Source organism: Harpia harpyja, chromosome 13 (genome assembly GCF_026419915.1).
Source record: "Harpia harpyja isolate bHarHar1 chromosome 13, bHarHar1 primary haplotype, whole genome shotgun sequence".
Lineage (NCBI taxonomy): Eukaryota > Metazoa > Chordata > Aves > Accipitriformes > Accipitridae > Harpia > Harpia harpyja.
In genome coordinates, this window is record NC_068952.1 from 9,119,067 (window position 1) to 9,142,296 (window position 23,230).

The 23,230-nt window shown below is 41.4% G+C and overlaps 1 protein-coding gene across 1 annotated transcript in view; it reads right to left on the minus strand.

Annotated features, from left to right (window-relative positions):
- Window positions 1-4,366: 4,366 nt before the first annotated feature.
- The window catches only part of TGFB2 (transforming growth factor beta 2), a 65,968-nt gene continuing 47,104 nt past the window's right edge, over window positions 4,367-23,230 (minus strand). Inside the window, exons 3-7 of the mRNA XM_052806395.1 lie at window positions 13,296-13,428; window positions 13,072-13,182; window positions 10,547-10,721; window positions 9,825-9,978; window positions 4,367-7,920 (exon numbers count right to left, since the gene is read on the minus strand). Coding sequence (XP_052662355.1) covers window positions 7,762-7,920; window positions 9,825-9,978; window positions 10,547-10,721; window positions 13,072-13,182; window positions 13,296-13,428 — 732 coding nt within the window. The 3' untranslated portion in view covers window positions 4,367-7,761. The remainder of the gene's footprint in view (window positions 7,921-9,824; window positions 9,979-10,546; window positions 10,722-13,071; window positions 13,183-13,295; window positions 13,429-23,230) is intronic.

The following is a 23,230-nucleotide window of genomic DNA, read 5'->3' on the forward strand; positions in this document are numbered from 1 at the left end:
CTTGCTACGTGCATTCTTGCTTGCAGGTGTGTAGATGGGGTTTTCAGATCTGCAACCTGTGACATATTTTTGCATATACATATTCATCAGCTTCTGAGGATAGATTTCCCCTGGAGTGGGCGAGAGTCACTGATTCCTCCTACACTGCTTACAAGGGGGGAGGGAGTCTGATCAGTGAGATAGTTAGGTGAATGAGTCCATAAGGGTCTTGTAGAGACCAGGACACAATAGTTTTGCATTATTTACATGGACAGCCCACTGCTGAGAGTGTGTTTGAGGTCCTGCTTTGTGCCCAGCCTGCAGAGAACCTGGTGTGTTACAGCGCTCCTTCAAGGGACCTGGCACCAGAGAAACCCAGGGGTTTAATGCTTGAGATCTCTTCCTTGGTCCCTGGCATACTTGCTGAGATTTCAACTGCCCAATAGAGACCAGCTGTTACCACAAGGCAGTGGAGGAACTTCTAATACTAAAATAAGATATAGAGGCCAGGAGATCAGTTAGGGGTGCTTAGCTACAGGGAAAGTTAATTAAGGTCTTCTTAACAGCTCATTTAAATTACGTCTTCTGACTGCCAATGATCTCAAAATGTATCGGTGACTTTCAATTATTCCTAGGTAAATTCCTACCTCCCTAAAGACGCCCCTATTCCAAGACAAAGGATGAGAAATGGGAACAGCCCTTTGTGCTATGGAAGCACAGCCAAATCCAAAGCAAAAAGTACAACAAAAACCAGTCCAGTTTTCCTGTGGCTTTATGTAGGGCCTATACTTTATGCTGACATAAACCTTCTGTTGTGTTCATCTTTCCTGCTCCGCTTTCTGTAACCCAACTTTGCATACATCAGTTGGCTGTATTTGACACTCGAGATCTGCAGTGATTCACCTCCTGTGTTATCCATCATAGCTGGATATCAACGTGAAAAAAATAGTCAGCTCATATTCTCATTTACAGTCTTTTGCCTTTTTTGTAATTGAGTGTTTCATAGAAGAAGCAGAGGAACCGACATATTTCAGAGTATCTCCAAATCCAGCTTTCCCTCCCAAATGTTCACAAATTGATCCAGACCACCTCTTTGAGAACAGGTTACACACTGCAGAGGAATGCATAACTTGCCCATGAACTGCTGCATATTTTGTCCTTTGTATTTACATTTTTCCAAAGGAAAAAAAAAAGCAGGTTTTTCCGGATAAAGATATTTTCTGCTTTTGATGGATGAAATTAGTCTGCATGTCCTTGGAGACTGCCAACAAGTTTACACTAGGAACTGGAATGAAGCCATTAATTTGTTTCACATGGGTTCCATCAGATGGCAAAAAAACCCATCACACAGTCCCATAATGCTGGTCTTTTAATCACTGAAGAATGAGGTGACCTAAGGTGTGTTGTCCCACTGCCGATTCTCTGGGAATCACCTTGATGTGTAGGGACACTTTGACTGTCTCTGACTGCCATTACTATGAATGGCAATTAGATTTATACATCTTTGTGCTTGGGAAAAAAAATATAAGACTGTTCTGTGAGACTTGCATCTGGCACACTCAGAGCTATTCAAGTGCAAGAACTTCTGGCATCTTAAGCTAAAAGCCTTACACACCCCAGCAGTGAATTTGGTGATTAAAGTTATTAAAGTTTGGTTACAAACTAGTTGCAGGGATTGGACCTTAGTGAATTTTGTAAAAGTGGTTCAGGTTTGAACACGACATCAGAGCCCCAAACACTTGATTTTTTAACTTTGGTAAAATGTGTACTAGCTTGTTAACATTTTGGTTTGATCCATCTCTAATTAGCTGGATCAAATAGTATGTAAGAACTCCTTTCTGAGCCTCACGGTGTATTTCACTGAACAAAAAGAGACTTGGGTCCAATTCGCCATTTTTATCTTCCTTGTTCCCTTTCTTGTGGCAAATGTTTTTGGTATGAGTTGCGTGAATCTTTTAATTGGGACGTGCCTACAGTACGTGCAAACAGTGCCGAGACCCAGAGATCAGTGACCACTGACCCTTCCTCCATTCCTGCCATCATCTTGGTTTGGCTCTAAACCACCCCATTCAAAGGAAATATTTGTTTCTAGGACCACCATATGTTTTAAGAAAGGTTTATACCCCGGGGGTTCTGTATTAGATTGCAGCAGGTTACTTCATTAAATGAGCATATCAAATTTGATTGGAAGTTCTCATCAGCTTTCTGTTCCATTTAATTTTATTTTTATACAGATGAAGAAATTACTGTTACACCCATACCCACTGACAAGCCAACTACATTACTTCACATCTACTTTATAACCACATATAATTACATAACCTCTTGGTTTATTTTCTTCCAGAACTCATGGCTCCTCATAGAATCTGTTCCGTCTGATCTAAGAGGCAGATTTTGGCCTAAAAAATGGTTTTCAAGACATTTACATGGTTTGGTTTTTTTCCTATATTGAATATTCCACATTTATTAACTACAATTTGATTCAAGCAGAGAAGCAAGGGCTTCACTGATACAGTCTGGAGAGGCTGTGTTAGCGAAAGGAAAAGACAAGCCCAGCATCAAAATATTCTGCATAAATCTCATTATCGTGGGAGAGCTTCCATCTTTTCAGTCCCATGCTATAAAATCTCTCTTAGCACACTGTGTTCCCTCCACTTTGTTCCTCTTTCGTTACAGGCACCGCAACCACTTTCCCATCTAAAATTTTCAGTCAGCATTCCTCCTCAGACCCTCCTGTTCTTCACTGACTTCAGAAATAAAGCAGACAGTACTGCAAAGTGTTCTCACATCACTGCGTGAGGGCTACCTTGAATAAGAATGGGGCTGGCAGATTACATTCATGTCAGAGCACATAGCTGGGTAACTAAAAATAGACAGAATGAAAATTGGTATCTGGCAATTTTTGCAGGACCATAGTTTTATGCTAGTATAAACTCACTGAAATCAATTAAGGCAGATCACTATAAGGCTGAAGCGTAACTGTGGTGAAATGGCCCCTAAGATTGTTTTTAATGCTCATCCCAAGTTGCATTCTTAAACACATATTCACAGACCACAGGGTCCGTTTGTTATAATTTATCACAACACTAAAAAAATCTGGCATAAACATATTCTTTCATTCATGCCAAAAAACGCTATGCACCCCTTAGATCCCAGAGAAGGCACCAGGAAGAGCAGATGTTCACCCCTTCTCATCATCCATCCCTGGTTTGGAAGCATTTCCATATATGATTTTATCAACTTTAAAAGTAATGATTCAGTCCTGGAGCCCTTCCTCCCATCAGTTTTATTTATTGAAGTGACTAGAGCTGCAGAGTCTGATAAAGAAAAGCTGCAATACCAGGCTCCTTGATTCTTATTTGCTTAGATAATGCAATTGTATATTGCAGAGTGCATGGAGAGAGACAACAAACTAGGGAATCCTATTTTCTGTCAAAAAAACCCCACTTCCACGTGGCTACGTGGCTGCTGCTGACAAACTGAAATAGCCGAGGCAGTTGATCACCAGCATTTCTCGCGCTCTTTTAGCCAGTGACAGAAATAGCGGTTGGGTTGGACCATGACTGTTTGTAGACTCACGGGGGTGGGCAGGGGTCTGCGGGGTTTCCAGCCCAACCTCCTGTTCAGAGCAGGTGCAGTGGGAGCAGGCTGCCGGGAGCCTTGCCCGGCCGGTTTTGAGCAGCTCCAAGGATGGAGATGTCATGTTCCACAGGTTGGCCACCTCCACTGTAAAAATATTTTCCTTTCACAAAGCCAGAATTTGCCATGTTCCAACTTGTGCCTGTTGCCTCTCCTCCGACACCCCACTTCATCCCATTGTAGACTATTTTGTACAACACACAAACCCAACAGTTTCACTGAGCTCTGCTGAAGGACGCAATGGTGTGGGACCATTTAATGTATGGGCATCATGAAACAGATCACCTTCTCACCTCCCACAGCACTACAGAAATAAGGAAGAAACTACTTTGATATCCTCTACCAGAGAGGAAAGCCCCCAAAACTGGTGCCTGCAGTGACAGGACTGCCAAGGCATGGTTCTGGCGAGGGACCGGGCACAGTGGGGCTGTGGGGTAGCACCGCTCCTGCCCAGGGCAGTACCTGCCCTGCACACACGTGGGACCACGCTGCTGCTCAGAGCAGTCAACCAGAAGCCACTTCTTGTCTACAGAGCAAGACGTATACTGCAGTGGCTGAGGGGAAAGCAATCCTGAGAGTAGACGTTGATTCACGCTCACCCTGGATGGTTGCTCTTCACCTCAGCCTGTGCGGGACTGCATCAAGGTCACACACGCTAAAATCACACGCCTAATCAGGCTTTGCAAGGATTAAGCTGAGCCAGAGCTGAGCTATGCCAGAACACTGCCGTACGAAAGCAACACCAGCATATAGTTGAAATAATTTATTTACCACTAGAGCACCACAAAAACAGACATACAATGTGTTAAAATACAGAGTAATCGATCACCAGAGTACAACACAGCTGTCCTTTAAGTTCCTTTTTTTTTTCTCCTTTAAACCATGCCAACCATACAATTGTAATGATGCTAAACACATAAAAAATGCTGTCCTACCCCACCCAGCTAAGTGCTAAGATTCCCCCTCAGCCCCAGTCAGCCCCTTGGGTCAGATCTTTCAAGGTGCTGAACATTTCCCACCAGTTCTCAGGGACTTTGCTCAGACAGTGGCAATTACCTCGTTGTGATAAGGCCTCTGGCACAAAGTCCTTGAGCTGTTGCAGACCCATCTAAACATCATTTGAGGGGGATTTACATCAGACCTGAGCGGTGCTTAGGACTCACATTACCCCACTCTGTAGAGGGGAATTTCACCCATGAGTTCTGCACATTGTAGGATCAGGCCTAACATCCTTGGTAATTAAAGGGAAATAAATGCCTAATAAACAAACAAAAAAAAATGTAGGAGCTTTATAACAGAGTATTTCAAATACTATCAGTGCATTTTGAGGAAAAAAAAAGTAAAAAAAAAAAAAGTATTTGCTCTTGGGGTAATGACTTACAGAAATAAGGTTCTATACTTAAATTTAGAGAAAACCTCCAAACCCAAACCGAAATTTTCAGCTGCGTCCAGCGCATAGTGAGTATAGTTGGACAACTATTGCCATCTCCTATTCTACTTTTTCAAAGCTTCAAAACCAGTTTTGAGCTGCATTCCCGTAGCAGAGAATTGCAGAAACGTATTTAAGTTTTGTAAAATGTGTTCAACCTCGTCTCCTTTCCTGTCCAACAAAAATACAGTTCTCATACTGAACCTGATAAAACTAATTTTGCTGCCATATACAGCAAAATCCAGAGTATTTACTACCCTGAGGAGTTTCACTGAGTTCAGTGCATCTTCTCACTGGAGTAAGTCTGGCTCAAGCAAGTGTTAGCAGGACAGATTTTTCACTTGTTCATCTCAACTCACTAAATAAATCAGAAGTCTAACATACCTCCTCCTCTGCGCTGAGTCAACGGGTGGGATTAGATCATCTGTGGGGCTACATTTCCATCTAGGTAATAAGCACAGGCTCTACCGAAGTCCCGAGGAGCTGCGTGTGCAAGCCGCTGCGGTACTTCAGTTTTGTATCAGTGTTCTGCTGAAGCCAAAGAAATTGCACTTCTTAAAACTGGAGCTGACAACATCAAGCTCAGGAGCGTCCTCCCGACACCACTCAGGTCAATGACAGAAAATGTCCTTCTTGTCCAAGCAGTATGTTTCTAACGTAGTTTTCCAGCTTTGCTGTGCAAACCCATTCATCATGTGAAAAGAACTGAATGCGCTTTCTTCATGATTTTTTTTTGCTCATTTAGGTTGGGGCTTTTTTTAAATGAAGTATGTGACGTGGAATTTCTTTTTTACTCCCTCTATAATATTTAAACATGTCTAACAACAACAAAATCCTAGGAACCCCACGTTGCTTTTTCCTTTTCTTTTTTTAAAAGAAGCTTTAACGTGAACTCAATTGAAAAAAATTTGGCAAACTCACAAAAATCACGGGTCTGATCGTGCATATCCTTACACACACACCGATAGCCTAAAGGGGCCTGCCGTGCCACTGCAGAAGTTAAAGGCAAACCTCTGTTACCTGCAGTAGGAGCAGGATCGGTCCCACGGACTAACTGCAGGGGCAAGACCCTGCTGCTTGCCAGGCCGACGCACGGCCTCTGACCGCAAACCGATGCCGCTCGCGCCCCATTCGGGGCATCGCCGCAGCAGGTGCTTCCTACCAGCCTTCTGCACAGTGGTGAATGTCATTCTCTGCAAGGGTTTGCCTCGCCTCAGCCAGGCTGCGATATCTCTTCTTGCAACACCTTGCTCCCTGCCCATCTGTTTGAATGTCTATAGCCGAAAGGAAATAAAAAGTTCTAGGAATCCGAACCGCATCGCGATTCAAGTGTTACAAACGGGGACAACTGAGGAGGAAGGGGGGGTGGGGGGGAGAGATCGCTTTAATCCATCCTTTTTATAAAACAGAAAAACAAATGGAGTCAGGTAGCTTATGTCATAATGATGAACAATATACAAAGCACATGTATAGCAATTATTATAAAACATGTATTTGTAGTGCAAGTCAAAATATAGGGACTCTACTCATACTGGCCAGCTAGAGGGAAACACATGATTCTGAGTGATCAAAAAGAGCCCCAAATTCAAATTCAAACTCATGAGAGCTGACAGTATTACAGAGTACAAAAATATGGTGAAAATTTACACATTACACATAAAGTACTTAATTTTTTAATAGTTTACAAATAGAGATCTACAGATATGTTTCCAATTAAGCTGGCTTTTACTACCCACCTATTGTAATACTCTAGGTATGGTTACATATACCAAAAGAACAAAAAAATCCCATAGCATAGCTATACAGCAACATATTAAGGTCTGAAGATTAGACCAGTACATGTTAAATATTTCACTGGTTTACTAAACTGACATTTTAAATCATTTACAGTAAAAAAAAAAAAAAAAAATCTTATAGACTTGTCTTTGAGACTGAAACAGAGTGTCCTTTATTAGTAAATTATTCAGTACTTAAAACAAGGGTTTGAGACCTTACAAGAAGCCTCTCTAGGCAGCTGGCATGAAAAATAAGGTATTTTAAAGGCAGAGTTTCTCAATAATGTAATAACTGATTTCTATTTTAATCAAACTAAACTAACCATTACTTTTCTGATTCTTTTGAGCTTGTATTCCTTTAGGCTTTATATGTATTTCTGGCAGCTTATTTGGTCTCCACTTTGTCCACATTGGCTGGTTTTCTTTTTTTCCAATGGCGATATGGAAATGTTCATTTGATAGTTTTTACACACAAATAAATAATGCACTGTTAACTCTACAACTAAGAGGAATGGGTAGGATGCCTATTGTGTAACAATACAGAGAGATCAAGTAAGGCACGGGACAGATACAGCAACTCCACTTCATGGGATTTTCCTGTTTTTTTCCTTTCACATAGTAACACTAACAAATTTCTTCCAGTGTTTATTTTTTAAAAGGTTTTTTTTTTTCTTTAACTTTGCTTCTTGTCTATCTCACACTATGTGTAGGTGAAATGTAGGATAAAGGCCTTCAATGTTTTGCTTCAGATGCCAGTTTAAAAAAAAAAAACAAAGCAAACTTTCAAACAGTTCAGACTAGTACCGCTTTTTTTCTTCCTTTTAACACTGATGAACCTGGATTTTCATTTTTCTTTCTTTCCTTCTCGCTCTCTCTTTCTTTTTTTCCTTGGTTTTTTTTTTTTAATACACACACGTCATGCTGTTTCAGGGGTATCCTTTAGCTGCACTTGCAAGACTTTACGATCATGTTGGACAGCTGTTCGATTTTGGGTGTTTTGCCAATGTAGTAGAGGATAGTGAGGGGTTCCAAATCCTGGGACACGCAGCACGGAGAGGCAGAAGCTTCTGGATTTATGGTATTATACAAGCTGAGTACCTAGAAGGAGAAAGGAAAAACAAGAGATTAAGACAGCTACCTCTGCCTTCCTGCCACGGCAGTGTAAATTCCTTTCTGCATCACTTCCTCCCACAGCACCTGAGAGCAAGCCCACTGAAAGCAGTATGAAGATTCCTGGAGTTTAGTATTTTTCATGCCTCTCCAGTTCAATCTGGTGTCACAACCTGCCTGAGTTTCCTAAGGTTTTATCTGTACAGTCTTAAACCTCAAAATAGGTACATGCCTGGAGCCTGCCTTGAAAGCACAGCCCTTTGAATCAACATGCACACTGTATTGGTATGCAAAGAAGAAACGAAAGGTTTTTATCTGTGTCTTCAGATTGCCATTTGCTGTTACAGGATTTTGGCTTTACAAGTGCACCAAAGGAAGAGAGCCCTTCAGAGCATAAGCACTCCTCTGCTTTTCCTCTCTGGCTACATCTCAGTAAGTCCATTAATGTCACCCTGCAAGCACCAGGACTCAAGCTGCAGCTACTCCTTTTGAGAAACAGCTACAGTGAAGTTGGCAGTGCTGGTGCTTTATGTCACGTTGGATTCATATGCATGGTTCTCTGCAAGGGAAGTATGTAGGGTTACCCGCTGATGATGCATAGGTATTTCTGAGGATGCCATTAATGTGTTAGCCAAACACCAAGTGACCTTTTCCTAGAACGTCAACACAACATTTGCAGCTTAGAGAGACAGAAGATCTGTTCAGGACAGCAACACTAACTACTTTATTGAGCAATTTCTGACTCCTTGGGCAACTATCCAAACCACATATTTGTGACCATGACAGTTATTCTTCCTTTTTCCTTTAAAAACAAGTGCTGCTCCAAAACGTGTACACTACTACTCCACACCAGCACGGAAACATACTTACCTTATTTATACCTCTGCCTGCTGACATTGCTAATAGTACCATGACACAGCCGCTGACAGCTACTAAAGATACCTCTACCTGGGTCTGTGAGTTCAGGAAGAACACACTGTCATGGCTTTACAGACCAAAGGGAAAGCAAGCTGCCCCTTGGACACTAAGAGTTCTGCCTGCTGGCTAACACTGATCTGGTATTTTAAGGGAGACTTGAAAAAGGGGAGACATCATTCTTAGTATGGACCTGAGGGTGAAATTCTTACTTTATGACAACTGCGATGCAAATGTCCGCCTCTTGCATTTACTGTCTAGACATCCTTATTGACAGTTGAGAGGAACAAGCACTTTACAGCAGAATACTACTCATCCTAAGGCAGTTGGCTAAAATAGCACATCTAATCCCTAAAACAAAAAGTCCCATCTCAGACAACTATCAGTCCTTTGGCATCCCAGACACAACGTTGCTCCTTCGCATATAAATTTTCAAAGTACAAGAATGAATACATCTTTTGAAGTAAAAGAAGCACATCTATCAGTACATTTTCATGAAATTCAGGATGGTAGCATATCAGTTAACAACAAAAAATGAAAAATGGCAGGTCATAAAAGTAGGTGATAATCAGGTGGTACAACTCAGCCCTTTTGTTACTCTGATAGTGCCTCCCTCAGTGTCTTTGCTGACCGAACTAATTGTGCCATCTTCCACTTGTGCTCTGTAATGAAAGGTCCCTTCCCAGGCAGCCTCCCAAAGGTACACCAAGCTCATACTCATAAAAAACAGTCAATCTATCCGTATGTCGTATTGATGAACACATTAAAAGAAAAGTCTCTGGGCCAATACATTCTTACTGCTTCAACACCAGCTTGAGGCCACGTGCGAGTCCCTCTATAGGGCCACATTTCATCATTGTTAGTTATAGAGATAATAAATACAAGCTTTGGGCATTCGTGCTGATGTCAGTCCCAGAAACATATTTTACCCCACAGTTATAAAATAGAAGCTGAAAATTAGCAAAATCATTACTTACCCTGCTGTGCTGAGTATCTGAGCTCCATAAATAAGGGCAGGCTCCTGCACAGAAATTAGCATGATATCCTTTAGGTTCATGAATCCATTTCCAGCCAAGATCCCTCTTGAAGTCAATATAAAGAGGACGCAAACAGCAATTATCCTGCACGTTCCTGGGAAATAAAATACAGACAAACACATTGGTCATAACAAAGACAACACAGGGAATAAAAATAATCTAGTTGCTTGCTCCCTGAATGATGTTTTACAGGCAGGCAAGTCCAAGTCCCAAAAATTCACAACCAAATCACATCAACAGTAGCTTATACTGTAGCTGAAATCAGATGCTTAGACATGGCAGGACTTGCTTATACAGACGAAGCTAATGGTGTCCCTGGAGGACTAGTATTTTTCTCCAGGTCCTACTGAGTGGCCTCTCTGTGTAGGTGAGCACAGTGGAAGTGATAATTTGGCTGCAATTATGGGGTGATGGGTCTGGGAGTCATCCCAGATAGAACTCAGCTTCTGCTTTCTAAGGCCACAACCTTCCTCATCTGCCACTGTCTCTGTGAGATTGGAGACTATTGGGCAGATACCTGCTGCACACAGACCCCGTGGGTCTGCAAATGAGGGTCTGTGCTCTGTATAAATGTCAACCTAAAGAAGCATGATAAGCAACTGCATTACACCCCACAGGCTGGTACTACTATGTAAGTATACTGAATATGGATGCATAGTTACCTAAAACAATAGGCAGCATCTAGAGCACGCTTCTTCCGCCGACTGGGCTGTTGCGACTCAAGTCTGTAGGAGGGTAATAACATTAGCAGAAGATGTGGGGTCTTCCCACTGTATTTTTTCCTATTGGACTTTAAAGCTTTCACATCACCACTGGAATATGTGTAGTCATCAATACCTTCAAAAAATACATTTTGGTGATAAACATTGTGTTGCTTTTTCTTCACAAATTAAATAAACCATCTCTTTAAAAAAATTGGTGTCAGCTGAGCATGTTTACTGGGGAAGTGAGGGCAAATTTCAACCCAAGATCCCTAAGATATTCACAGTTCTCATGTTATCTATGATATCAGCCCTCCCACATTCACAGCCATTTAATGGCATTTCAGTACATTTACCAGAACTGTTGAAACTAGTAACAGAGAAGATTACTTCAGTCACTGCATCTGCATTGCTTAGTTTCAAACGCCCCAAGCAGTGATGCTTTTGTCACTACACTTAGGGCTGTATTCCCATCTTTTAACAGCTATGTACCTTTAAAAACCTTGTAACACCATTAAAGCTGCTCTGGATACTTCACCTGTATTTCCCACTGCTTCCACCTACCCCATTTGTTTTCTCTATCACATTTACCTCTTTCTAATGCTTGTAAATTCTCTGTCTCCCATTGCCAGTTTATTTAAGTCTTTTAATTTTTCCCAGAAAGTCAGTTATTCTAGCGCCTTCTTTTGCATGGGCATGGCAAGGACATTGATCAAAATACTTCTTCTTGAAGCGGCCATCAATGACCTCACATTTTGTATTTTCTCTTGAAACACTAACTGCCTTACTAGCTTCTTATCGTGGCAATAGCATAGGCAAAAGACTCAAGGTATTAGCCTTTCCTAGGAGTCCAAACAGTTCATGTTATGCCTGTTGCTAAGATGCTTTTGAAAATTAACCAGATAATACTTGAACCAGATAATACTATCTAAAGAGAAAAAGATACACTCTTCTTTTCGTAATGTTTGCAATTACAGCAACCAAATATCATACTAACAATTTTTTAAATACACACAATGGCTTTAATCATATGTACAGTACATGTATTTACTTAGAGAAAAAATTCCAATGCAGTGAAACAATGGTTAGAAAAACTTAATACTTGACAAGGAATATAGCCAAATCCTTGGAAAACAAATGAACCAAATCATGATGTACTTTAATAAATGAGAACTGTATAAACAGAATTTGGGTTGGTTCTAATATAGCCATAGTTTTGTATGTACTTGTGGATGATAAATATAGCACAGTCAATTAAATAATATTTCCCTTTTTGAAACTGAAAATTTATTGGCTTAAAAACACAAGGGAGCTTATGTGACCTTGATACATTTACTCTGTATCACCTTGTCTGCTGTCCATAAGAAGTACATATATCCATAACCCTAACTACACACTGTTATTTTTTAACGCCCTCTCAATCCAATCTTTAAGTTTTTACCAAGCTGTCAGCATAAAAAATACTTCGTGTAACTAATATACAAATATGTTACAATCAATTCTACATGTCAATGTAGATATACAGAGATAATCAATGTTAACTACTGTAGTTCTGTTGACTTCACCTGAGAATCAGACTTCCACTGCTGGAAGTAGCAGCACATCGACAGGCAAACCATTGCTGTTTCTTCAACCCACAACACTGGCAGTAAAACACTGTAGGACAAGTCTGTCACCTATTGTTCAGCTCTTCCCAAAGCGACTGATGCCATTGCTCAGAGTAATTTAAAATATTACTGATATGACCAGAAAAAAGAAAAAAAAAAAAACTACCAGAGTAGCTGGACATATTTAGTGTGCCTGAAAAGCTCTAAGTACGTGTGCAGGTACTTACAAAGACCCTCCATAAACACTGAGGACAAAGGAAAGTGCTTCTGTAAGCAAAGCAGCCAACTGTTGCCTTACCTATACTTTAGAAATTTGCCACAACAAGTATTGTTTAACACTTATAAAACACACTATGCTCACACATATATCTACTGCAAGCAGCTTACATCCTAACGATCCTCAGCTGCAAACACCATCCTAATTCTACTTCCCAGCAGTAGCCTTCTCTGCTAAGCCTGAACCATTACAGTGCTAGGATGGACAGCAGTCAAAGGGTTTATTTTGAAAATATTCAGCAAGTTTTCTCATGACTATGCAACAGTGCATGGCCTACTGTGCAACAGCCTTCCCTACATCCAAAACTGTATGTACATCTGGTGTGCATGCTGCAAACTGTAACACAGACACTTACGGACATTGAAGCTGCACACGTGGAATGAGATGGCTTATTCCTGCCATCTGGTTTTAGAGTAGTTCAGCTGATACAGTTTTACCCTTGTGCCTTCAATACCATTTCCTACCAGCTGAGAATCAAGATTCTCAAACGAGCAAGTTTTCAATCAGCTGAATACCATTTAGAGAGGCAGTAATGGCTCTTTGTTTCCCTCGTCAATTAATAAGTAACACAACATTTTAAAAAGTTGTTTTTCTTTCATTACCTGCAAATCTTGCTTCAAGCTCCTCACTTTTATTTGGGATGATATAATTATTGGAAGGCACGAAGGTGCAGCATGGGCAATGTAAGCTTATCTTAAATCCAAGGTTCCTGTCTGTAAAACATAAAAGTAAGCAGAGTTTTACACATGGAATGACCCTGAAATACTGCTGAGTTAATGGAGGAGCAGTTGGGGCAGGTTTGAAGGCAAAGAGCACTTGTTGTCACCTCTGTGGTGGAGCCACTCATGTACAGCCTCAGTGACATCAAAAGACAACCATTCTCCTTCAGCTCTTGTTTTAACTACTTTGCTGTCAATGTAGCGCTGTCCTGGTGATGATAATTCTTTAGATTTTAGAACCTGCAAGAAACAACAAATATGATTGCCTACAGGTTAACATTTACTGTTTTTTATTAAAATGGACCACCAACGTTATAAAATAGCAGAAGAAACTATTACGGCTTAAACCTCTATGCAGCAGATGTACATTCAGGCACGTTTTCAGAAAGAATTTTCTTAGGGTGTGTGGGGAGAGGAAGGTGATATAAAAACACCCTAATGAAATCAGCTTATGCTCCCAAGCAAAACATACCATCGCATATTCTTTCCTAAGAGATATCACACAGAAAGACTGCCTTGAAAATTTGTCCTGCAACACTAGTGGTCAAGAGATCATAGTAACTGGAACACCAAAAGAGGCTATTTTACCTTCTTCAGTAATACTTACACTGGTTAGAGCACAATATCAGATGCTAAGGTAAAGCCTGTACAATGTAGTCTGTATACTGAAGATATTATATTGCTCACCAGTAACTAATCTGTATGGTATTGCCTTATTCATGCTTCCGGCCTTCCCTCTGACTTCAGGTACCAGTCATACATTAAACAGAAAAAAAGTTATTGTCCATACGGGTAGCCTGGGGGCATGCAGAGCTAACCTGGTGTGAATCATGGCCACACATGGATTTGTACAACAAGAGATACTGCTTCCATCCAAACTTTGATGCCAGATGTATCTGCATTTGTGTCAAAAGTTTCAGCAAAGCTTGCTGCTGAGCATGCAATAAAAAAATACCTGTACAAAAGAAACCCAGCCCCTCCCTTTCAAGACACAGCACTACATGCCTAGAATTTCAAGTGCCCACAGTCTTCCTCCTACCTAAACAACTCAGAGAGTGCCTTCCCACATACAAGCATAGCCTGCTATTATTTACCCTAACTCTAGGACGAAAACAACCGGACTTTTGGCTGCTAACAGGTTTCTGGTTTCCTGGTTATTACTATGTTGACAGTTTTGCGATGCAGGAAGCTGGAATGCCATGCAACATTGTCAACTCCAATCAAGATACCACACGATAACATCACTTTGTAACTTTAGGCATGCCAGCTGTGCGACTTCATATATTGTTTTGGGTTCTTTCTCTCTTTAACCATCCAAGTCCATCTCCAAATGAATAACTGACAATGTCTCATTGTTTCCTCCTATTTTCTAAGCCCAGACCAACCTGACATCTACCAAACACTGCTGGAATAAAACAATGGTGAAACTGCGTAACACATGTAAAGACAAATATTTCAAGAGAGGTGTGAAATTATGTCATCATGATAATATTAGGCTTTTCATAATTAAACAGAAAAGCAGGCTTGAAAAGGCCAGATTCTGTCCAACATATAGAGTCTCCCTATTTATTTCAAGGGAGTGCCAGACCTCTCAAGGCCTACAGTGCAGCTCCCACAATAACATTTGCCTTATGAGAAGAACGGCAGCATGACAAGCTCTTTGCCTTCTTTCTGATCAACACATTTAGCAAAAAGACATGAGAAGATGTTGGTCCAAGTCCAGAAAATTACTAAGTGCCCCTAGTAGGTGATGCTGAGTTCTCCAGTAGAAGCTGAGGGCACTCAAACATTGAACGTTGGGACTCCTTCTTATGAGGCAACGTTCAAACAAAGTGTTTGAACAACTGTTTACAGAGAGTCTGGCAGCAGCAAGGGGACTACCATTGCTCAGAAGTGCCAGAGGGATGACAGAACCAGTAATCAATGCTGGGAAAGTCCCAGAGAAGTACAAATATAAAACTTTGCCTTCCCTTTGGTGTTTATCAGGTCAACTCAAGTGTTTCTGAGGATGTAATGCAGCTGTCATTCTGCAAAGATGTGTTGGGGCGGGGGTGTGTGTGAGGCAAATGGGACATAAGAACTTGGCTCATTTCTCTTCCTTTCTGCACAGTCATATCTTTCCAAAGACTCCAGAAACTGCATACCTCAGTTTTGGCAGTGATGTAAGGATCTAAAAGTAAGTAATGTGCCAAAAGCAATCTCCTGATATTAACTATAATTGGTCTTAGATACGTTCTGAAGATTCAGCTGTGCCTTTGTAGCCAAAATAGAATGTCCTTATCCCAATCCCATTGCTACCAAAAGACACAGTCAAGAGCTGGCAGTGTGTACCTGGCATGAAAGGCATTTGTAAAAGTACAAGAAATCATCACTGCATGTATCCAGGGGTACAAAGAACATCTGTCCTCATTGATGAACTGAATGACAAGTGTTTGCAGGTTTCAAAACTGTAGGACACTGTGAGACAAGATGAACACTATGGATTGAAAGAGCAAGATATTATCCATGCTATGGTATCTATGATATCTGAAAGTAAGGCTTCTCTCTATGTTGTTTATGCTGCATGTTCAGGAAGAAAATTATGAAGAATAAGCTAAAAAGTCACAAACTAAGTATGTCATAACTTCCACAATTGACATCATGGGTTAAACAGGCACTAGTGGTTTTTAAGCAAAAGGCTGTTAAGTGTGATGAGTGCCATACTTAGTGAAACTAGCACATCTGCTTCAATCTCCTTCTCCTGGCCTAAGTATCTTTAAAGCGTTAGGGTGATATATGATCTTAACAACCTGATTGCCTGTAAGCAAGAATTACCTTCCAGCCTCACCATTTCCATTTTTTCCTTCTTTTTCTGTTACATCGTTGAAGTGAGGAAAGCTAACAGATGATAAAATCCTAGGCTGGATTCTCAGAGTCTATTTCCTCCCACAAAATAACGTGATGAAGGACTCTTCACTTCTTTTCCTACACTGCATTCTATGTTTCCATCCACACTGAAGCAATTGCACTCTACATTGTGGTAAACAAAGTGGCCTCTTTGTAGGAACCTATCAGAAATTTTTACAGCTACACTATGTTCTTCAAATGAGTCTTCCAGAAATTATTGCATGAGATAAGCATTTTACATTTTCTCTGCCAATTTCCCCCTTTCGTTTGCTTCTTTGTACTTTGCACTACATTTCTGGTCTTACCCTCCCCATCAGCAACACACCTTTTTCTTCCAATACACCCTTAAGCCTATATTCCCATTGAAAAACTTCTCTTTCAGTATTACCAATACTTTCTTCCCACTAGATCAACTAGTTTAGTTGCAAAAAAGAAGAAAAGCTTCTTCTGTGCCTTGCAGCTTTTGTGCTTGAAAGCCTGTCTACTTCTTCCAACTATACGGATTGGTCTTAGAAAAGATATTACCTTTACCTATAAACATTGCCTTGCCTTGCCTATAAACACTGCCCTACCTTTATGCTCAGCCCATCGCAACCACATCAAACACTATTATCAGAAATGTTGCTGCACAACTTGTATCTGCAGGAGCTAAATAAAGGTGCAAAAAGTATGCCTTGGTGCAAAAGAGTTTTCAGTGCACTACAAATATTAACAGAAGACATGGAAAAAAAACCCCAAACCAGCACTGGAGAGACGGAATACTGAGTTAAACTTCCCCTTTAATCCTTCCTCATTTCCTTCTGGCAGCTTGTCTAAACACTCCCTCTTAAAGAGGCAGAAAGAGTTTGGTATGTCTATGGGTCATGACATGGATGGCTAGGGCTTTTGGGTTGGGGGGGAGTACTGTGCATCACCACCTGTGTGTAGAGATGACAGATTCAATCACTTGCATGGGTAAGAGACAGAGTTTCCACACACACAACCTCACCTCCCTCATGAGCGACACATTTAAACACCTGCATGCACAAGTAGCCAATGATGCACAACAACTGCATGTGTGCAGGTGTGAGCATGCACACCTTCACACACGTGTGAGTGAAAGCTCAAAATCAACAAACTCAAAATTCAGGTTGTGCAAAATCTCTGCAGGTCCTGAACATGGGGATGTTCTTCCAGGTGTATCTGTTTATTTGGTCTTGCTTTCAACAGAGTGATAATGCAACACTGCCTTTTCTAACAAAAGATTATGCAAGGAATATATCTATAAGATCACATTATGTGGGGATGAGCTGAATAGGTAGAAGTGTTACCAAAAAGTTATCCAGCAGACTTCTAGCCCAGTATGCAGAGTAATTTTCATTCAGTAGCAATGTTCTAAATTCTAAGAACAATTTGGTTTTGCCTACCCTCTTTTTGTTCGGGCTTCCTCCCTTTCACAGGAAATCAAATAGTTAGCCAAAACACTTGTTAACCTCTTCTTGACAAAGTATCTTGTACACTTAAGCCCTGCCTTTCAGCTATCTTTTTCTATGGGCACTGCTAAGTTTCCCCTCATCAATTTTTTTTCTATTTTGACCTTTCTTAAAAACACCTGGGGAAAAAATTATCTTACAAATACCCATGAAAGATCTCTAGATATCACATACATGCAGCTACTGCCAGCAGATCAAGGCAAAGCAAACACGTGAATATACGAATAATGCAGTTAATTGCAGGAAAGGGCTCATGTAGCAGCCAGATGCAAATAAAGCATTGCTTTTGCTTGTACAGCTACACATATTTAGGAAGCCCAGTCGGGGGTCTGGGTGACGACAGCACTCACATGCCACCCTCATCAGGCCTGCCAGATTTCTGGTATTTTATAAATCCTGTTGAAATCTACTCTTCACTGGTTCTGCAACGGCATTCTGCTCAGTCTTCAGGGGGAGACCCTTTGCTCTGCTGGCAGGGATTTGTCTGTGTTCCTTCTCCTCTGTTAGAGGAGGCTGGACAATGATGCCATATTGGAAACGTATCCCAAATCACCATGACATGGCACTCAGCAGTGAAAACCTTTAGTTTTATCATGAACTGGTTTCAGAAAAATGACAAGCGAGTTTCCAGAAAATACTGATCTCTAAATTACTTCTGCCACCTGCTATGCTTATTTTTCAGATCAACTGGAGAGCATTAACTGATATATTTTTTTAAAATTTAAGTATCAAGTAGCTGAAATCTTCAATAAAATACTGGAGGATGAAACTATTTATTTATATGCACACATGTTTATACTCTCAAGTAACTATCACACAGTTCTGAGTATAAAAGTAAGGACAAGGATTGTCTTAGTCTGTATTTTGTAAACTGTAAAGTACACTGAGAACACTATTATAATTCATGATAACAAACAAAGCAGAATGTTTGCAAAATTAGCAGAAACATGGCTTCTTTAAAAAATGGGGCATATCAGAGGCTGATATAAGCAGAGCAGCAGCACTTGGTGTCAGTTTAATTATACTGGTTCAAAAACAAAACCAAAAAACCTCCAAACCCCAAGACTCTGTTAATAGAAAAGTAATTATTTTGCTCAAATTTTCCTTTGCCTACTCCCCTTGTCATATACATAGGCAGCTAAAGCAGGGGATAACTGAATGAGCACATTAGTGTATGTATTCTAGACAATAACCACCAAGAGCAGACACCAGAACAGCCCGTCTTCATGACTCATTACACATATAAAAAGAAAAAATTTGACAGAAAGACACACTGGTTCTTTCAAATAACTAGACCTCCAGGACAGCAACTTGTTTAGTTCATTTCAGATTTGATAGTCTGGCCCATAACTACTTCTAGTCTTCTATAGTTACCACAATCGGATGCAGAAGAATAGGAAAATTACAGTTAAGTATGATTTACACTGGAATAGTTTTGGCTAATAAATTCATCACCTCCCCAGCAAGCAAACAAACAAACAAACAAACAAAAAACTGAATGTGGTTCAGCAGTGATGATACACAGGCTGATGCATCAATGACATACATCTGCTGCAGCCAAGAAAACCCTAGGCACACATCAAAGGCCAAGCTTTAGCAACAACAAGGGCATTTTATAGCTGGGTTTCAGAATTACGGTCACCAACTGTTAGGAAAGATTTTTGGCGACGTACAGTTTCTTAAAACGAGTTGGTGAACTTTCAAAACATAATAATAAGATCATACGACCACTTAAAAAATATCTGTCCTGTCTGCTGCATTGCCCTGGAACTTGGGATCATCACTGCTGTCAGCCAGCGTGGGTTCTGCAATCACTGAATAGCAGTAAATATGGCATTATCTTGTAAAAACCTGCTATTAATCTGTTTTTCCTCTCCATTCATTCTGGACTGTCTGATCTCCTCCCTCCAGATGCTTTTGGCTCCCTGATAACTTCCTTCCTTCCCTTCTCTTCTCTGTCATTTCAGACTCCTGCGATGTTCTTGTGTATTACAACATCTTGGCAGGCTCACTAATCTTTCTCTTACTTATCAGTCATTATCCATGGTTTCCATTGGAACTTCAAGGGCCTTTTAAAATAATGGAAATAACCTGACATGTACTTGTAAGCTCAAAGTAAATAAGCCCAAACAATGAGATCCAGTGGTAAATGATGTGCTAATGCTGGTTGACATCAGAGATAAGTTCAGCTAAGTACAACATCATGGCTGAAAACTGCCATTTAGGATAACCTCTTCTGAACTAGAAGAAACCTGCAGGGGACTCCAGCCTAACCCTCTGCAGTGGAATAACCAGATTCCCAAGGTCTGCATATGCAGCCACTTGTGGTTTCCAAATTCTTACGTACTATTCACCCTACTGAAAGATTCACTCGCTGTCTGGTTCCAGATTTCAAAAGTCTCCTCAGACAGCTCTCAGGGACTTCATCTAGCCCTTTCTGAAGCTTAAAGTTAAATGACCATGCTAATTCTCAGTCCTTTCTCATTCCCTGGTTGAGTTTGAGGTCTTTGATCCTATCTTGGACACAAGGACAAGCAAACCCTTAATTTTGTTGCAAACCTCTCCGATCTCTTACTCATTGTACGTGGGAACATGTGCTGTAAAGTGCAAAGCTTCCATACAGTACCTTTTGCTGATAGCTGGGAATCTCCTGGCTATCGAAATCTTAGCTTCTTATCATCACTAGTGCAAGAGACTGTATTTTTTTCAAAAATTCTCAGCGTCAATTTTCAAGCTCTTCTTGTAACCACTTCTGCAGTAGAGCAATTCAGACTCTGCCTTCAGTGCTATGGAGTTAAAAGGACTTTACAGCCCCCCTGCTTATCAATGGAAGTCTTTCCATTACTTGCAAAGGTCTCTGAATCAGGCTCAAACAGAGGGTAGAATCTTTAGAGACTAGTATATGAGATGCAGAGCTCCTGCCAAAACACAAAGGTATGCAGTACTTGCCAAAGTTTTTTAAAAAAATCATAGCGCTCTGATCCATCTGCTCAGAACTTGCCAGACACGTTCTTCATGCAAACTTGCAAATAAAAAGAACATATTGCACACATAACCCAACCCCTTTTATATCTGGATGGGCTACAGCTGCAGCAGGATTCTCTTAGTGTTGGCTGCCACTCGCTTGAAGGTAACAGAGGGTGAAGTGCGAGGGGGATAAAGAGATGAGCGGCTAAAGCAGGTCAAAAAGGGAGAGGAAGTAAAGTATGTCATGGAATCGCCATGACTGACTCATTGAATCGCCCTGTGGTGAGGGGATGAGCTCTGGGAAGAGAATGGATCCTGAGAAAGGATTTCCTCTCCATTTGTTCCCCAAGCAGGGCCTTCCTCCTGCCACTGAAGATACATGTGCAGTGTAAGTTGGGGATACAGCCCTGAGGCCGTTCAGTCTGATTTATGCTTAAGCAGGCAGGAAGACTCTGCGTTGTATAAGCAATAAACAAGAACGGAGGGTCTGGGGTCCTTCTCCTGGAAGATTCCAAAATATTGAGTGCAATTTCCTGTCATTTAGGAGATTTTAAGATAGCTCCAAAGAAAGATTTTATATAAAATGAAGCAAAACAAAAAAATCCTGTAAACTTATCTAGCATTTAGCTTTAACTTGCCAGAGGCACATTATGTTTTATTAAAATATCAATAAAGAGGAGCCAAAGTCAACAAAAACAGAGTGGGTTCTCCTGTCTTCTAGCCAAATCCCCTAGATCCTGCAGAGTACTCCTGTGTTCATCTCCCCTTTACGCACCGGTCTCCCAAACCCTTCCTCTTCCTCAGTCCTGTCCTTGACAGCCATATCTCATGTTCACATGCATTTTACTGCAACATTCTAGCATGCAAGTTTCTTTGCTATCTGAATATTTGGACTTACTGCTTCTTCTAAGATGCTGCCTTCTTCTGCAAGTCACTCCTCTTTCTTCCCTTCCTTTTGCCTGCAATGCTCTCCATAAGTCACGATTCTCCTTGTGGTTTTCTCTTCCCACCACCTACAGGCTTCCACCCAAACCGCTCCCGTTCTCCTCCATTTTCTTCCACCATCTGTCCTTCTTCACATAGGCTTCTCTCCAGCAATGCTTCACATTGCTTCCTACACCTCCCCAAAACAGCAATATTACATTCCCCCCTCCAACAGGCTCCCTAGCACAAGGCCAGCAAGCCACCCTGATTTTCCTCAGCCCAGTAACTCCCATGCTGCAGTGCTTGGTTAAAACTTGCTCATGTCTCAGCGTAATGTGGGCTTGGCTACCCCACCAGACTGCAGCCCCAAGAGCAGGAACCCAAACCTAGCAGCTGGTTTCTGACCCATGTCCCGCATTCCTACACTCCTTATAATGTACAGGCACTGCAAATGGCAATTAATGTATCAGCTCAGTGCCCCACATTTCTACCTATGGCAGTGTTGAGCTGGCAGTACGTGACAGCTGGTGCCAGTAGCTAATGGGGATATTATACACTTCAAGTCATCTTCAATAACTGCCCTGTTCCTGGCAAGAGGTGGCTGCATCTGAGATGATAAGCTCTCAAATCACAGTGCATATGACACAGCGAGAAATATTTCCCCTCACCCACACTCCCAGATTAGTTGCCAAAGGTACTCTATACATGGCCTCCAGTGTACTGACTTTTTTAGTAGGGGATACAGTATTTTGAACAAAAAAAAAAGGATTCTGGAAAAAGGAGAAAGCAGCAATTTGACTGAAATACTCTACAAATTAACTTCCTCTGGTCCTGAGCTGTTGCTGAGGGGGCTGGGGAAGGAGGAGGAGGTTGGCAGAGTAGAAAGTTATTAGGACTACACTTTATACCGAGTTTGGTACTTCAAAGAGCACTGTACGTTTGCCATTGAACATAACCTTGTAACCTTTCAGATCGCAAGAGTCTGGTTTCAGGACAGCAATACATAAATTGTGAGATCCAAATATACTACTTCAGATGTGGGTCACAGCAATGGCAGTCAATTAAAATCAAATGCCCCAGGTGATATTTGTAATACAGACATCCTGCGCCAGCTCACAGCCACAAATCCTGCTTCCTGGTATCTTCTTCCGTGGCATTAGAGACGGCACTTTTTGGCAAGAAAAGAGAGCAAGGCCCCTCTGCTCCTGATTATATGGCGATCAGTCTGGAGTAGCTCTGTTGCAGTCAGTGTAAATTGCCTCAGATTTGCACCGTGGAGATTTGGCCCAAGTCTATAGTAGCTCGCTCTAAATGTATTCCCTAACTGAAAAACAAGACAAAACACTGTCTGAATTGGAAGTATTTGAACAACCGACTGTGGTTTAAATTTAAATCTGACTCATAATGGGGTAATATGTTCCACAGCATCTTCCTCCTCTTACCTCCAAGCAGGGAGAGAGGCCCTTAAAGAAACGGGGGTTACCACTGTCTGGCAGGCAGACGGTTCTTCCTAGACCCCGACCAAGCTCAACAGGAGCCCTCGGCATGGACCGGGCCCTCCCTGACATGGAAAGACCAAAGGTCTGCTCCTGCTTGCTTCAAATTCTTCATCGCAAACCTATGTCCCCCCCGGGTTTTAACCTGGCGCCATTCATTTGCTCCAAGCCTGTGCTCTGATACATCCTGTGGTATGTCCCCCCCTGCCATCCGCAGCCTCACAGGTACCCACACCCCAGCAGCCCTGGATAATGATGACGATAAAAACCAGCACTTCGGCTGCATTTTTCATGATG